We start from the raw sequence: 18,036 nt of genomic DNA on the forward strand, positions 1-18,036 counted from the left end.
GATAACTCTTAGATTGCCTGTGTGAATGAACTGAGGTCCCTTTACCGCCCACGTGCACACACAGAGAAAGATGGTAGTAACTTTCAAATATTTGTCAATGCAGACAAATTTTCTGTAAAAAAAAAAAAAACAAAAAAACAGCAGCAGCATAGATACCTGGAAATTGAATTTAAATAGTTAGAATTGGAGAATGTAGGTGGGGAAAAAGGTGCAGCAGCAGCGCTCCATCTGGGATTACAAAGATTTCTGAAAACTTGTGAGTGAAGTAAGTTGGCAGAAGTGCAGAACTAATACACTTTAAGAGACGGTCAGTCATTTTTGAGGAAGGTCAACAAATGAGTTAAAATACAATAGGGAATAAAAATATAGGTGCATTTTTATCCACCCAAATTTCTATGAACGATCAGTCAGTAATAAAGTTAGACAAAGTCTCTGAATACATGTTAAAAATACACTCACTCAACTTTCATTTTCAAGGGAGTCGTGCAGGTGTTATGGAGGACTTAAGTCATACGATGCCAACCTTTCATATTTATAAGAAGCATATGCACAACTATAGAAAGCAACCAAAAGTTTTTGGCTGACGATTTATCCTAACTTTACAGGATGCTCATGCACTTGAGCAGATTTCTCCAAAGGGGCTTTATTGAAACCGTAAACAGTGTCCGTTTCATGGCTCTTCCACCTCGTTTTTAAGGAAAGTCGGATCTCGAATGATTAAACGACACAGTGTGTGAGAAGTCTGATTTTTATTTGACTGAAATTAAATGAACCACAAAGAGTTGCAGAAGTCAGCGAACTGTGAACAAAATGATATTAACCCTCATTTGTTTAAAAAAAACAAACAAACAACAAAAACAACAAAAGCAAAACTGTACTGAGTCAGTCTGAGTGTTGGGATCATAGACTGGAAGAAACAGAAGGGAGGGAAATGTAGAGAAAAGGGACAAAGGAAGAGATAAAAGAATATTAAAAGACGTGAAGGCTCAGCTTCATTTCTGTCAACTTTTTGGAGCAGCAGCCCAGATTTACAGACCACATATTGCACCAAGTGAGTGCTTTGAATAAGAGGAGGGGAGGGGGAAATCACATTCAAGTAAATGACAAGAGACATAACAGGCGACATGACCTCAGAGTGATCTATAAAGTGCCCTTTAGGTTCAATAGTGTTAGAAAAAGAGAAACAAGATAGAAAAAAAGAAAACACTTCTTTTCTTTGTAAGAAACGTGCTGCTTTATATTCAGTGGGGATCACAGCTTTTCTCTCAAACATCCACGCGCACACACACGCACAGCTTCATTTTAGTGTTGATCAGTAATACTTCTGTTAAATGTAATACATACATAAATTCATATAATCATGAAAGAACTTAAAATTGTTTTTAAATCTCCCCTCAAGTACAATTTACAGCATTATGAACAGCAACAGGCATGAGAATATTAATGTAATCGTGACGTCTCAGAGAAACTACCCCCCCCTTAATTTTAAGTTTTCCCTCCCCAACTTCAAGATCAATTACACTTCCAAATTATTACGTAGCAAACACAAGATACAGTTTCATGCTGCTCTCAAAGCACTACAATAAAAACAGTTTTATTAAACACATTTGCTATCACTGTAACAAATGATATGGATTCATCATTTCCCAGACTAGCCAGATTTTCACTTCACACACCATGGCATATATAGTAAAGAACAATTGTTCATCAGTACAAATACACTGAGAGTACTTTCCTGGAAGAGTTATAACAAATGTTCAAAAGAAAACATGTTCCATGATGACAAAACGTTGCTTGTTTTTTGTTTTTTAAAGGAGAAAAAAAAAAATTCCCATCTCTGGGAACTCATCCCCCATCTTTGAATCATTATTAGTGCCTGAAAAAAAAAGAAAACATTATTCTACAAAAAGGCTGCATGGTGATCTCTGATCACACAGTGCAGACAAGGCTCTACGGAGGGGCGTGGCCAATTTCCTGAAATGTGATTGGCTAGCATTCCTAAGGTAATCTGGTGTTGGTCTAAGGATTTGAGAGAGTTGTGATCATAGTGCCGTTGCAGTTTCTTAGAGAAATAGTGCATGTAGAAGCCAGATTAAGGCCATGCGAAGCACCCCTCTGTAGAAGACGGTGCAAATACTGTGCTATAGTGTACATAAAGGAGCTATTGAAATGCATTGGTGTTTTCCAGCACTGTAGATTTTCACAGGACGAGGGTAGAGGGGGAAGAAACAGCGGATCAGGGGCCAGCTCCCGTCATTCATTGCTCATGCCTGTGGATAACAGAATTCAGCATTCGAAACAGTGCGACACTCCCTTCCTTTCCCCAGCACCTTAAAAGGAGGGACCTACCCAAACCGAAAAGATATAAAGACGTAGGCATATTGGCTCGACAAGTCGCTGTACAGTCTCGAACCACCGTGCAGTGGAGGTGGCTCGCAGTCAGGCATTACAGTACAACATGCTTGCACAGAACTGCTACAGCAGCTGGTTTGACATCCCCGTTTCATTTTGTCTTATCGTTGGCGGGTTGGATGCGGTTGGAGGGAGCCGTTCTAGTCGACTCCCTCGAAGCCCTGCGCGTTCTCGACGGCCATCAGGAGCTTCTCTCTCAGGTCTTCAAATGATTCATAGGTGGGTAGATCCAAGCGGTTAAAACTGGAAAAGAAAAACAGGTAAAACAAATAAGGTAACATTTTAAATTAATTAATTAAATTTTTTGGTTCTGTATGTGGCAATTTCATATCATCCACAGTGATCACTCAAGTCATTTTCATTTATATCGCACCAAATAGTTGCCTGGAGGCACTTTTTACTGTAAGTTAAAGATCTTACAGTAATTCAGAGAAAACCCAACCCCGTCTCATTATTAAAGTCCTACCCCACAGCTCACGATCATAGTTAAGGTTGAGAACGTAGATCGACCAGTACATCAACAGCTTCACTTCTTACCATGACAGACCAGTTCAATCTCCACATGACCATTGATGCACCACCAATCTGTCTGTCACATGAGATTATAGGAAGAACTGCAAATATGCAGTGAACCTCTGTACAAGACTTGTGTAAACCTTTCACATACAAAAGGGCTTCAAATACTATGGCAGTATATAAAACAGTGGCAATAGTGCTACACTGTAGTTGAGAAAAAAGCTCAAAAGTACGATTTAGCTCATACGTTCTCCTGCGTGGCTACAAAAAAAAAAAAATACAAATTCAGTCCATGATGCTAAAGAGAAGAACACAGACCGCACACACTGAACACTGGACTGGACGACCGACAAACTCAAAACCAATAATATTACTGCAGAGTTTAATTTGGTCAACAGGGGGCAAAAACATGAATGTCTTCACACTAGCTGGTACCATTCCCACATTTTAAAAAGATAACATGGTAAACAACCTTTAGCAGCTGCACACTTTTACCTTGCATGTGACAAAAACTCTGCCAAGCTGAGATTCCTGTCAGTTTAGCTTTAAGTGCCTGCTGGGACTGCCACTGAAAGTATATACGATTTTTTGCTAAGCACCACTGTGCAGTTTCACAGAGCTGCTAGCACAGCTGCAGACTCTCAGCTTTGTTGTTCTGTGAGTGTGTGTAGCAGTGACATACCATGTGTGAGCTCTTGGCAACTTATCTGGTGTTCCCCACTGCTCGATGGTGAACAGCTGAGGACCATTAGAACCTGGCACAACGGGAGAAACAATTATGATTCCACTCTTGATGCACACACGAGGACAAATTAAACCCTTTAAGACCTTGGCTGCAGGAAAGCCTTTGGATATTTACTGCATTTTACATAAACATGTGTTTTTTGTTTAAAATGGAAATACTGGGTCAAGTAAAGCTGTACAAATAAATCTAAAACAAAGGATTTCTTTTAAACAAATCAATGTGACTTTTTACAACTTAGAAAGAGATGTCAAGATTTGCTATGTATGGAATTACATTTACTCAATGTGGTAAATGGACCACAATTTGTTAGAAAAGGATTTTTGTGACCTTGTTGCATCTTGTTTTGGCCGAGTATATGCTAACACTGCTACAAAAGTAGAAAACACCACACAAACACCAAACACGTACCATAAAGCTCAGCAAAACCATTCATGGGCACTCGTGATGTTCCAGTGACAAACTGGAGGAGTCGAATTCTTTTTTCAGCGTCCATCAGCAGGACAACCTGACGAGAGAGAAACGTTTCAATTTCCCAAAAGTCAACAAAATTTTTCAATCAAAAAATAAATAAATAACACTGTCTTTATTAATGCTTTCCCATCAACTCAACACAAAATTATATTTGAGGAAAGTTTCTGCATATAGTTTTCCAGTGGGGATGAAGTTTTAGATCTCTGGCATGAGGACATGGACGGTCTCACTTTGTGACCTTCAAAGAACTTCAAAGAACTGCTGGACTGCATTTTAGGGTTAACAGTTAGTTAACAACTAGTTTAATAACTAATTGGCAAGCGGTGAGGGTAGGTTTATGTCAACGAGTATTCTTACAAATATATGCAGATTATAAATGTACATTTGAACACATAAAAAAATTAAAGGAAAAAGTGATGACACAAAATGAAACTGAAGCGGTCGAAGCCCTTAATCAGATGACACGACACAGCAGTCTCTGTGGCTGGTGTGTGTTTGCTGTGTGAGTGTGTTAACGCTCAAGTCAAGACAAATGATAACGAGGGGCAGGTACCACTTTCATCAGAGCAAACAAGCCTGTTCTTCCAAATAGACTTTGATCTTCAAAAACGAGGCCAGCAACTTCCACTCGCAGGCCAGATGGAGGGAAACGTGCTTTTATGATGAAACGTCCAGAAACACGTAGACTAACAAAGTTTAAATGGTTCTGCTGCATCCAGTTATGAGTCTCGAACTGTGTAACTGAGTAATGAGCATACCTTCCAGAACCACTGTATGACGGGATGATTGGGACAGTAGCCATTCTTGTAAACGGTGTGTTGTCGCCAGTCGTTGACGTCAACGTCACCCAGACCACACATGAGCAGCTACAGAGAGACGGAGGCAAAAGAAAAAGACAGCATTTACACCCGGTGCCACATTTTACCATAAAATAAACCCTTAACAGAAATTTTAACGAATCTTTCAGCTATAGCCTTAAATAAGTGGTTTAATATACGTTTCCCCAGCAAGCAAGGTTACTTAAGACAGTCTAAAGATGACAAAGCAGCTTAAGAGTAGGATAAAATATTCTCACAGAAGTAGTATGTTGATTTAAAAAACAATTAATTTTACCCACTGGCTAATGAATTAAACTTTTCTTTCAGCTTTACTAGAAAGATATTCATACCTCCAGTTCGTTTTCGTCAAAGATCTTGATCAGATCTATTTGAATGAGCTCAGTGAAGCCCTGAAAATTAAACAAAAAGAATTATGATAACAAGTAAGCAGGTTTAGAAGAATTTAATTTCAACTCTTAAACTAAGTAATGGTAAAACGAACTGGTCCTTATATGGCACTTTTCCACTTTTCTATACAACAACCATTCACACAAGCACTTTTCTATGCTTTGTTTATGTAAGTGCTTTCTAGCTAACATTCACACACATTCATACTTGGAGTTAGTATCTTGGCCAAGGATATTAGGCATGCAGACTGGAGCAGCCAGCGATCGAACCACCAACCTTTCGATTAGTAGATGACCTGCCTCTTGGGCTCTTAGCCACCCCAAAGGCTTAGGTAAACTAACTAAAAATCAGTGGCCACATTGCCCTCGAGTGGTAAGCATATGGCTGTACATAAATACCTCCAAGAAAGCGTTCATCTGCTTCTGGACCCGATTGACAAATCTCCACTGAATGACCAGACTGACGGAGGAAAAATTCATATATTATTGTAGATGAGCAGATGATTGCAATTTTGTTTATAAATATGAGTCAACGGATGACATGAAAATCAAAATACTTACTCTATGTATTCCTTCTTGTTGTCATTGGTGACCACCATGTCTGAGCCACTGGGCTTCAAGTCAACCTGGTAGGTCTGAAGGATAAAAAAAAAAAAAAGAAGCTGAGTTTTCTTCTGATATGCAATAACATTAGTATACTGAAATTAAAATGAGGTTTTAACTGATTAAAAGTGACTGCTTCGATGCCTGCACACCTGCCCAAAATTGTCCTCATCAATGCAAAACCTCAAGTCCAGTTCAGTGGGATCATTCTCCAGAATCCACTTCAGAGAATTGTAGTACTCACTGTCCTATTAGACACAAAGAAAATTAAAGAATTCATTGGCCTTCACTTGTGAGAAAGGAGAGTTTGACTTCATCAATGTGAAACTGTTCCAAAGAAAGCTAAGCAAAAATATATGTATTTATTTTAGTAAAGCAAGTTCAAAGAATAAATATTTCACAGATCCAAAGTCACTGGCTCTGTAGTGCAAAAGAAACCTTACCACAGACTCCATGTCTTTAAGAGAGATCTGTTTTCCTAGCATCATCTTATAGAATGGTCGGATGAAAAAACCTGAAAAGAGGCACAAAAAAACCCCAAAACATGATGATAATCATCAACATCACTTTTATTTTCTACATTCTACAACACGTTTAAAAACACAAGTGACAAAGTGCTTTAACAGAGCTAAAATTCTGTGCCAACTTTGCAATATCAAAGCAATCCTCTACAATCAAGTCGCCTACCATCCAGCAGCTTTCCATGAAACACGGCCATTCCAGCAACACGCCCGATGAACTTGAAATAGGAGAGGTGATCCTCATTGCATAGGCCAGAGTTGGGATTAATTTGGAGAGTGTAGTTGTCCCTGGAAAGACATGAGCACAGATTTAAAAAAAGTATTCGATTAGACAGTAATATCGATATCATAAGAGTAGACGTTTAAAAGCATACACAGCACAAAGTAAGTAATTTAGGTAAGCAATGAAAAGAAAAAACAAAAAACACAAACAAATAGGAACAGTGGAGTGGAGACAGACATCTTTTAAGGCGATTTCAAAAAGTTTTATTAGCTTTTCATTGAACCACATCTATAGACTACTTTTTCCATTTAAAACTTTCAATTCTTTGCCCTTAAATGTCACCATTTATTTTCTTTGGGTACCTCATGTCAAAAATATGTGAGAACAAAGTCATTAAATATTGATGACGGTACAACATAAGACACTTTGACCACCTTAATGCGTATTGTGTGTGGGAAACCCTTGTTCGACGTTGGCTTTTTGAATAAGAGGAAAAGCTAATCAAAGTAAAAGGAAACTTTCACAAGTCTCATGGGGATGACACGGCAGCACTGCCCCTCAACAGCTAACGCAATAAATGAGTAGAGATGGATGTTTTCATGGCTCAGAACAGAAAGAACGGTTCCTTTACGACTAGCTTTGTGTAACACTATGTCCTGAGTGGTGTGTGAGATCCTGTTGAATTCTCAAGGGTTCAACGCCTTTCTTCAGTCTCAAAAGCAGCTCTTAAAGGAGGCGCACACAAACGAGCAGACACTTACGTGGCAGAGTATTCGAAAAGGCCGTAATAAGGATTGAACATCTCCTTAGATAAGAGGAAAAACCACTCTCTGGCCACACCGCCGTAGTCTAATCCTTTCTCCGATTCAAACTCGATCCATAGACGTGCCTTCAAAACATCTGGCCTCTTTAATGACATGATTCGACGGTAAGACTCTTCAAAGATGTTGTTCCTGTGTAGCTTCATCTCAAATCGATTAGGGATGTCAGCCTGAAATGGTTAAAAGTAAAAACTGTAACATGTGTTTTGTTGGAAATAATAATAATAGAAACAGCTAAAACAAGACAGTTTTTAGAAGAAAGTAATGTCAATGTGTCATTATGCAAGAGTAGCACAGACAGAAACTAGAGACACAGGATAGAAAGTCTTACCGGTTTCTTTAATTTCTTTCTGAAGTAGTCATATTTCTGCTTGAATTCTCTGGAGTAGGGAACCGCCTGCAAAGACAAACAAAACACAGAAGTCAAGAAACAGTCAAAAAATTATCAGTCTCCTCGTTGGGTTTCCTGATATAAATGTGTAAACACAAGCGCAACATGGTGGCGACCTTCCAGTGAGAGTGAAGTCTGAAGTGGTACACAGAAGGACACCAGGTTAGCATGTTACAAATGCAACAACTAAGTGATTTATCTCTGCTGTGCACAGACGGGCCGGGGCTGATGAGAGTGCACGGCAGATAGAACTGCTATGTTAAGAGAAAAAGCTGTCATTTGTATGTAGCGACTCCCTAAACAAGTGGGGCAGTAAGAGGAAACAACTCACGGGTCCTGTGATGGCTGGACTCTGTAGACGCGGGTCCTCCCACTGCGTGTTCTTTGTATCTGGATAAAATGAACACAACAGAACATAATTTCACTTCATTTCATTTGTATCTTTAAGAAATTATGTTCAGGGACACTGGGACGAAAGATGTTTGAAACCAGTTTGAGTAAATAAGAAACAAAAATAATGGCAGAAAAGCAATATAATGTGAAAAAGAAGGTTTTCATAGGACTCCATGCTATCCTGTAAAAAACTTAGTACACCCTTACTGCTGCCACAGGAACAAACAGGTCAAAAGCTGCTGAGAGGATGATGAGAATGAGGATGATGATGTAGCCAGAGTCTGCAGCAATGAGAAGGTTGTTTGTGATCTTGATGAGAGAAGTCTCTGTGCTGTAGTGCGTTCTGAAGCCAAAGTGAAAGGGTTCACGGAGTTCATGAATAGGCGTGTTGCAGGGATAGACTATTCAAAGGATTTGATGATGATGTCAACAAAAGCTAAAGCCATGCCCTAACATATCTACTAGGTCTGATTTACTAACAGACTTGATGTGACTAGATGAAACTCAACAAAAGGATGGCATGGAGGTCAGAGTTGGTGAGGTGAAATACTTGACTGTCTTCAAGTCAGATCAGGTGAACACCAACAGCTAGTTTGGAACTTAGCCTTCATGAGAGAGCCAAATCGAGGGAAAAGTCTATTCCTGAGTAGTCTAAAACAGTTTGTGGGAAGTGATGTAAAGTATCCGGAGGAGTTAAACATCCCGGCATTAAAGAAGAGTGCAGTCTGACTGCTATCAGAGAGAATGTTATTAGTAAAAGTCCATTGTAACATAGCGATGATCATAAACTGGATCCAGCAAGAAAGTACAGTAGAAGGCAAGTACACAAAATGTAGTACAGCTGTTAAACTGTAACAGCACAAGGTAACCCAATGGGAAATACAGATTCCCAGAACTGCAGGTAGAGATATCAAAATGGAGATATTCTGCCATAATTCACAGGACCACATTTGCTAAAAATCAAACACACCATCTTAGCACAGCTTAAATTTACTTTGCAGTCATTCCCCAGCCATGAACTGTATTCAAGAGTCAAACATCAGGCCATCTGTCTGACAGCTAAGGCTTAATCAGGACAATAATCCCAAGCACAGCAGCAAATCTTTATAAAAAAAGGGTGGGCCAAAATTCCTCCAGAACAATCCGAGAGACTGATAAGGTCATCCAGAAAATAGCTACCTCGTGTTTCTTGCTGCTAAATGTGGCTTTATGAGCAACCGAATAACAGGGTGTTACTTGGTTTTTCACATGACTGCACACATAACCAAATGCAAGCATGGAAAAGGTATCTTACTGTGGTCGATGTAAAAGGTGCGTCCGTCTGTATGAACTCTTTCTTCCCATCCAGGCTGAAAAAGAAGAAGAGAGGAAGAATAAGAATCTACTAGAAAGCACCAATAAACAGGCCGTGCTCAAATAGCAATTTAAATCCATCCATTTATTTTTCCTTTTCTTCAAATTTATGTTTAATTGAACTTCAGTGACCATTAAATGGTCCAAACAATGACATCCCAGCACTGCAAGCAAGGTAAGCTCAATCAAACACCGACAAAGGAAATGAAAGGATTTTGTGCCTTATTTGAGTTCGGTCTGGCACATCAGCAAGGCAGGGATACGACCACAACATAAAGGTTAAATCACCACTATGAGTTCAAACCAGTATATCACGACTGACACGGTGACCACTCAGTACAGTGTCACAGGCCACACACACTCGTACGGCACCAGCAATCAAGCAAATAAAAACATTACAGTAGACTGAGTGTAAAGGGGTGGGGGGAAAGGCACAGTTCAATCTGTTGAACAAGGTGTAGCTACAAGACGTACGGTATATGTGTAAGTATGCTGCTGCTGCATGAGTGGAGACCAGGCTGAAAAAACTGAGAATACATGCAGCATACAGCCAATTCCTTCCTCTGATATATATGTATTTATATATATATATATATATATAGCTCCTTGTGTTTCCTTTGAAACCTCCCTCCCTCATTGTTTTACTCCCATTATGTACTCTAGTCTCACTCCTTCAGTCAGTCCAACTCCAACAAATGCCTGGGAAATCCATCTAGTGTTAACCGTTTCTCAGACATTGATACAGACTGAGAGATCCAAGGACAATGATGGGGAGCTCCAAATGTTAAACACTAACAGAAGGAGCGGCAGTGGTGCAAGGAGGCTGCACACAGAGAGAGGAAGTGGGGTAAAATACCAAGGAGGTAGAGCGACAATCCACCCATGCTGGTCATGAAAAAAGAAAAGATTGAAAGAAAGAAAGAGAGAAGAGGAGAAAAAAAAGAAAAAAGAAAACAGAAAACTGTCTGCAGGCATTTGACCAGACTGGACTGGACCAGACAGGTAGGCAGGCAGAGGGAGGGAGGCACCAACCAACCTCCTCTGGTAGGTTCTGCCAAACAGACATGGCCAGGTGTAGAAGAAGCATACATTAGATCCATCAGAATGAAGAGAAAAGAGAAAGGGGGAGAGAGAACACATACACACATGCACACACACCACACAAGCCTGTGAGTTGTACAAACCCATAAAGCTTTTTTATTATTACTGTCATTAGTAATATTCTTATTATTAATACTACATCTAGCTACAGTAACATTTTGCCCACTTCCAGGGAAGGTTTCACCTCCTAATAAGGTTATTACAGTCCCCAGACCCTCTTGGCTAAGCTTCACACAAACAGCTTCTGTTCTTACAGGACTAAAAATGGAAATGTGTAATGGAGTCCGATCACATGAACACATGAAGTTTCATATTTTACTGTCAAAGTAATTTCTTTCATATTTTAATTTTAAACATAAACAGACCAATCACATGCCGATTACAACATGCACCATAACACAAAAAGCCAATTAATATGTTGGCTTGATTCTACTTTAGCTAAGACTACATGGTTGTACTGCTCCAGAAGAGCAGAGTTGTTACACACACATTAAAGACGGAGTACATATTGCTAATGATGAGTGCACAAAGGTATGTAGTCTTTGTGATTCATGAGGTTGTTTTTCATCTCCATTGCAGGCCAAAAGTTAAATATCTACTTAGTCTTATAGTAATTGTACTTACAGGAAGAGGGCCAAGGTCACCAGGCTCCATTGAGTTCTTATTCCTCATATGGACCGGATATTTCAACCTGGGATCCTCCTGATTGTCAGCAGTGAAAGACAGGAAAGTAAACAATTATATTGGAAAAAGCACAAACTCTAAATGTGCACTTTGTTCTCTATATTAAAGTTAAAAAAGCAGCTCTGTCAGTGTACATAAAATTGACCTTACCACCACCAGATGTCACTAAAAGACCAACACTAACTACTGCCCCACATTTTCTAATCACTAGATTAAAATCACAGAGTGTTTTTTCTTCATCCCTAAACAGCAATGTGCTAGCTCACCCAGGTGGTGGTCCTGCTGTTGTGGTCGATGAAGAAAGGCCGTCCGTTTGGAGCTATTCTCATCTCCCATCCTGGGGGCAGGAAGCTCTGCTGGGTCTTGTGTTGTGACTTTGGGGAGCTGTAAGGGGACGGCTGGGGAGACTGAGGGTTAGAAAGTGTGTCTTTCACAGCCCTCCGTACCTGAATGTTGTTGGCTCCCTGGGGGGGGGGGGGGGGGGGGGGGTGATATGAAATAAATAAATAAATAAATAAATAAATGTCATGTAATGTTATCTCCCATTTCATGATAAAATAAGGATACATATCGAAACTTAAACAGACACTCCAAAAGTTGATTCTGTTCGGATTCTGTTCATCTGGACGTAGCGTTTTGTGGGAGACTGAAGAAGTCACTTGGATGAGTGACGAAACGTTTCTCCCACAAAACGCTACGTCCAGATGAACAGAATCAACTTTTGGAGATTTACTTTCCTGGATGATTGAGAATGCATCAAGACGTTAAACGGACACTGACTGACAGCGAGATACAAAATTAGTGATCATTAACAAAGACAGAAACACATCTTCCAACAAATCGCTTTTTCTTTGTCTGCTCATAAAAAAAGAGAGAAAAAGATTAGAATTTTTAGCACCATGAGATTTCCATCTAAAACTTGCAACATTTGAACATATCATCACCACTTTTCTCTTTAAACTATTATATCACTTAACACCAGGCTCATTTCTGATTTCCATGTTCCATGCTGTTTACTCCATCAACCTGTAAATGAAAATGTCACACACATCTGATTTATCACCCTTCCCAGATAATGCGTAAGACTTCTCTTGCTCTCTCTTGGTTACCTAGATACTGAAGAAGTACAAGAACAACTAACAAATGTTTACTTTAAATCCAGCAGAACTCATTAATCTAAATCTGGTAACAGAGCTTTCTGTCAAGGCTAAAAGGAAACCTAATTACAACATAATACCTGAAACTATTTATATACAGGGAAGTGAACATCTCTGGTAAAAGCTCCTTATGTCGTCCAGACTAAAAAGTGTCCCTGCATCAGATAATTTTTTTTTTTTAATAGCAGTAATCATCACTGATTGACCTTTTTTTTTTTTCTTCTTTCAAACAAGAGAGAAGAGTGCATTAATTAACCACATCCCCTGCAAGTTGTAATTACAACAATCTGCTGCGACTATTTCGCTTCCTTTTACTTCCACAATACTCGCACACACTTTAATTAAACCTTGTTCAGGTCTGTTCCCTAGGTAGCATCTTCGCCACCGAACGAAGCCATTAAAAGGCTGCAGAAGCACTAGATGAGATCATGCATTTCTACAAACGTGTTGATCAGACTTACATTTGCATTCGTAGTGCATAATTTAGGTTGAGGAAAAAATGTACGTGCAAATTAATGCGATGCAATTAAATTGACAACCTCAAAGGTTATCTGCATGATGTAGCCTGCAGCTTAAAAAAAAAAAAAAAAAAAAAAAAAAAACACATTAAAATGTGAAGTAGAAATTTCAATATTTTACCAAGGTGTTATACGGCTAACGCATTAACCACTTATGCTGTGTGAATATTAACACCCTCTGACCAATGAGTGAGAGAAAGCAGTCATATAAAGCATAATGTTGGGAACAACGTAACATGGAGGCGGCAAGATGACTCTATGAATTGCTATTGGTCGTTAACATTCAGGTTATTAAAAAGCAGTAATGAAAAAAAAAAATGAAAAAAGAAAACTGTCATTAATGGAGAGATCCCAACAACACTTGAGAAGATTTCATTAAGTTTGGCAATGAGGAGAAGACAAAAGCAGCAACCTGAAAAGAGGAGAGCTAACAGGTGGAAATGTTAATCTTTAGAAGGAACAGGCAGAAGTGTGAGAAAGTGAAGATCACGATTTAGTCATTTGGAGCACATGGCAAGAAAGGACAAGAGGGTAAAGATTCAGGAAGGTAGGACAGAAATAGGTGGTCCTCAAGTATGTAGAGGAAAATGAGATGGGAATGATGGTGGAGAGGGACAGTACAGGTGGCTAATTCTCACCTCCAAGGGGGTGGAAAGGGTGACAGTAGGGGAGCTGAGGCTACGAGGTCGTCGGACTTGGGGCTCATGGAGGTGGTTGTTGGAGGCATTGGAGGAGGAGGAAGGGGTGGATGCAGGTGCCAGGGCTGAGGCTCCTCCTGATGCTGCTGCTGCTGCTGCTGAGGTGCTGGCGCCATCTTCAGTCAGCTGTCAGTGAGAACAGCACTTTTGAGGTTAGGTTGGGAAGAAATCAAGCATGCCATGCCGTTTGCCAAAAATAAAAAATAAAAAGAAAGTCTCTTTGAGAAGCATGCTTTTCTGCACTGGAAAGGTCTGGATGCAGGCTTTGTTTTCCTTGGGAAATAAGCCACTAAAATCTCAAAGGCAGGGGTCATTTCAGGGCCACAAACAAAACAACAATAGGATTTTATGTCCAACTAGAAAACAATGACAAAGGTTTGAAATAGTGAGATTACCACATAACTTTCACCCCTAGATGAGGTGGGAGGTACAGCCCACATTTACAGCGGGGTATAACTTCAGAGCAAACACAGAGGAATTATTTGATAGATTTGCCTCTCCTTCCGAGTACTTAAGAAAACAGATGAGGATCAGAGAATGAGGAGACTATGACATTTATAATACAGTCACAGAGTTACAGAGTTGACCATAAAAAGGCACAAATGCAAGGGTGGATTTCAAAGGAGAGCATTAAACATACACCCAGTCCCCTCTGTCTCTCTGTGAGCACTGCTTACGTGGGGCTGCCTCGCTTGCAGACAGAAAGGCAGGGTGGAAAAATGGAGTGGAAATGGGAGGAGGGAGGGAAGAGTAGTGGTTGCGGTCCCATGCCAGGGTTTAGAAACACGTGACCAATACACAGTTGAACTTCATCCTTGTGTTACACAAAATGCTAGACAAGAGAAGGAAGACGCACAGTAAAAGTTGGACAAAGTAGGAAACAAAACAACGCAGAACTTTGACATTTAAAAGCTCTCTCTCTTTTTCTTTCACTCTTGTACACAGAGAAAAGGAGAAACACAGGAGGGGGAATAGAGTGGGAAGAGATCCAACACACAGGTGAAGAATCATGGGGCCGGGTTACGGTCCAGCCAGCCCGACAGCTACACTTCAGACCTGCTGTACCTGCACAACTGGCCTAGTCCATGTAGTGGTGCGGTTGTTATGGTTGACGTAATAAGTTCTTCCCTTGGCGTCCTTCCTCTCCTCCCATCCAGGGGGCAGGCCAGGGGTGGTCAAGGTGTAAGCAGTCGACGAGGGAGACTGGCCAAGTGCAGAGAGAGAGCAAAGCAAATATGGCTAATCAGTACAGACTACTACATTTAGACAAGTGGAGGGGCTCTAATATTTTATATTGAGGTTGCAGGGAATAGATTATTACAATCCAACTAAGTGAGCTATTAACCATTTCCAGCATAAACATTACAGAGTGTCAACCAAATAATCACAGCATAATCTGGTGATGTATTACACAGACAGCATGGCTGAACACTGGCAACATTTTACGATGCAGCGTCATGGCTCGTTATCAATGACTGATCAGTGGCATTCGTTATTTACAGCTAGGCTGTCAGTTCTTGGTCAAAACACAACAAACACAGAAACACACACATATAACAGACAACTTCTGATCTAACGCTGCAGATCACAATAAGAGAATAAAGAAAAGACAGGTTTTTAAGCTATGTGCTAATCATGATGATTTATGTTTCTAATGTGTTCAAAAGTAATTGCTTTATTAAGCTGTTTGCGTCCATTATGAAGTATGTGTAGTGTGAAAGGGGCAATCTGTTTTTTGATGATTTTATAAAGTACAGATCATCATTTGGCATATGATCTGATTTTTAGGGGAATAAAATAATGTTCCTGTCAATAAATTAATAAGTAACAGTGCTGTTTAGGCTTTCCTGGTCCACAGGAACTGAAAAAAAGCTGTATTATTTTCTACACTGCAAAAATAATTTAAAATGCACGCAAGCATTTCTTGTAAGTTTGTACTTCGCTGAATTTGCAAAGTGATTTCACGCTGTGAAAAATGGGATTTAAATGAATATTACTCCCTTGCATAGCTGCCAAGAAACAGCTACATGGCTTTAGTCTTGACCTAAAATGTGACTCTATTGTGATATCATTTTCTTGATCACACTGCCCTGCTCAGCATATGCTCGTACAGGACTTTACTGGAAAGCAACACTGGTGTAACAATGAGGAAATCTTCCTAATGAGTAAGCTCTAACTGAGTGCAGGATTAGAAGTCATTCACAAAACTAGTCGGGTGACAGTCCCATCCTACATAGTGCTGTGCATAAACTGAGATATTACCATAGGCTCCTCACCACCTGAGACTGTTTGAGCTCTCGTTCTTCTGGACTGGGAACTCTGCTGGTGGTAGACAACATGGAAGAGGGTCTTTAGTTCACAATAGGTTATGTTTTAAGGGTGTAAGTTAAGAGCCAAGTGTGGGCACAAGCGAAGGCTGAAAGAGGAAAACTGAGTGGACAAAAGGGGGGAAAATTCATTCTCAGAGGAGGTGAGGAGTGGCAGAAAGACGAGAGAATCTTTTGGTTATGGGCCTAAGAGCGCAGTGACTGAACAGCAAGGACACAGGACACAGAGTGAAGCAAACGGCTGCTGTGATTGGCAAGAGGGGGACAAAAAGAAGTATCATCCCTGTGCAATCAATAACCTTTGGAAAACAGATTTTCCCCCCTCCATTCAATGTGCAGCATCTTTAATTTCAACCAGAAACAGGTGCGTCCTGAAAATGTGCAAGCAGGTAAGTGATTTACAGTGCTGAAGGTGGAAAAAGGAACCAGCCTTAACAAAACAATCAAATTTTGAAGGAAAAAGATGAAAGAAAATGTATTTTCTTTCATGTACACGTTTTGTTTCTCCGTTTTAAACGCAGATATGCAACTAGGTGTTGTTCTGCTTACACAGAAGTACATAAACAATATCAGTCCTCCAACAGCAGCCTTTTATAAAGCAATTTAATAGCTACTACTGCCAAAACAAATAGAAAACTAAAATATGGGAACAATTTTAAATCTGTACCATCAAATTAAAGCTACTTCATATCCTCCTATTAAGTTAATGACGTATTTTAAAGTATATTACAGTCAAATTGACAAAAGAAAAAGATAATGAAATAGAAGGGGGGGGGGGGGGATTTCCTGTGGTTGCTCACTACGCCCACAGGAAAACATTAATCCTTGTATAGACCTCAAACAAATGCTCCCCCCCCTCTAATGGTTTCTAAACAGTCGTCCAGTTCTGAGAAACGTATCATAGAAGGGAAAGAAAGACACGAGCACCTGTACTGTCACTTCTTCTTAACAATGCTAAAGCTCACTGCTGTGTCGCAGCTGTGTGACTGACAAACATCTGACTCAGATCTTGTGACAGTTTGTTAAGCTGAATCCCAGCTGACGCCATGACTCAGGACTCCAGGGGAACCTTGGTGCACTTCTTAATCTTACTTTTTTGTCTCAGAGTTTTTAAGTGGAATCATGATTCTGGTGAGACGTAACAAATCAAACACAGTGGAATGTGAATCACAAAGAGTAGTGATGAGAGACGAAGAGGTGTGGTAACCCTAGAGAGACAAAAAGTAAAGTAAGTAGAATAAGTGGTACAGTTGAAGCAGGGAAGAAACAAAGGGTGAGGTGGGTAGTAGCATCTGCTGGAGGTTGAAATGCAAGAGGAGCAAGAAAGGTGATTTAGCATGTGGTAAACTAACAGGACAGACACATCCACGAGGAGGAGGTAAATGAGACATTAGCAACCTGCTTAGACAACACAGAAAGAGAAGGAAAGTAGAAAAAGCTGGAGGAAGGGTTTGTGGCTTTAGAAATATGTACCGTAAGAGGAGGAGCCTGGGCCTGATCACTGACGCCATCCGTCATACTTGAGGAACGGAGTCTGTTTGACAGCTGGCTCTGTTCAAAGGAAGCAAAGAGAGAATAAACGCCGCTGCCAGCGCTGCCTCTTGTTTGGCTGCCTACATTTACACCAGGTCCAGGTTTTTGACAATGGAAAATTAACGGTTCTCCAGTCTCACCAAAGCAGAGCTGGGCCCTGGCACTTCGCCGTTTGTATCGGGAGTCAGCGACAGCCTCAGATTTAAGTCTTCTGAGAACTCCTGGGTGATGGGTGTTGGTGTGTGCTGTGGTGTCAAAACGGAGGAGGGACCGGGCAGAGATTGAGCCAAGCTGTCATTATCCTCTTCTGTGATGAGCTCCCAAGACTACCGGCACAACAAAGA

At 40.3% G+C, this 18,036-nt stretch overlaps 1 protein-coding gene across 6 annotated transcripts in view; it reads right to left on the reverse strand.

The window, feature by feature from the left end:
* Nucleotides 1–732: 732 nt before the first annotated feature.
* nedd4l (NEDD4 like E3 ubiquitin protein ligase) overlaps nt 733–18,036 on the reverse strand; it is a 41,151-nt gene continuing 23,847 nt past the window's right edge. For 4 of the 6 annotated variants that reach the window (XM_082540367.1, XM_082540366.1, XM_082540364.1 and 1 more), the window contains 21 exons: nt 17,833–18,018; nt 17,633–17,710; nt 16,095–16,154; nt 14,898–15,035; nt 13,773–13,958; nt 11,726–11,923; nt 11,400–11,477; nt 9,616–9,670; nt 8,260–8,318; nt 7,869–7,934; nt 7,478–7,707; nt 6,660–6,781; nt 6,416–6,486; nt 6,125–6,220; nt 5,931–6,004; nt 5,769–5,829; nt 5,313–5,372; nt 4,903–5,010; nt 4,082–4,178; nt 3,611–3,683; nt 733–2,655 (listed from right to left, as the gene is read on the reverse strand). In XM_082540367.1, the coding sequence (XP_082396493.1) occupies nt 2,553–2,655; nt 3,611–3,683; nt 4,082–4,178; nt 4,903–5,010; nt 5,313–5,372; nt 5,769–5,829; nt 5,931–6,004; nt 6,125–6,220; nt 6,416–6,486; nt 6,660–6,781; nt 7,478–7,707; nt 7,869–7,934; nt 8,260–8,318; nt 9,616–9,670; nt 11,400–11,477; nt 11,726–11,923; nt 13,773–13,958; nt 14,898–15,035; nt 16,095–16,154; nt 17,633–17,710; nt 17,833–18,018 (2,199 nt within the window). In that variant the 3' untranslated portion in view covers nt 733–2,552. The remainder of the gene's footprint in view (nt 2,656–3,610; nt 3,684–4,081; nt 4,179–4,902; nt 5,011–5,312; nt 5,373–5,768; nt 5,830–5,930; nt 6,005–6,124; nt 6,221–6,415; nt 6,487–6,659; nt 6,782–7,477; nt 7,708–7,868; nt 7,935–8,259; nt 8,319–9,615; nt 9,671–11,399; nt 11,478–11,725; nt 11,924–13,772; nt 13,959–14,897; nt 15,036–16,094; nt 16,155–17,632; nt 17,711–17,832; nt 18,019–18,036) is intronic. The other 2 variants (XM_082540363.1, XM_082540365.1) reach the window with 2 other exon arrangements.

Source organism: Aulonocara stuartgranti, assembly GCF_965226115.1.
Source record: "Aulonocara stuartgranti genome assembly, chromosome: 7".
In the NCBI taxonomy this organism is placed as follows: Eukaryota; Metazoa; Chordata; class Actinopteri; order Cichliformes; family Cichlidae; genus Aulonocara; species Aulonocara stuartgranti.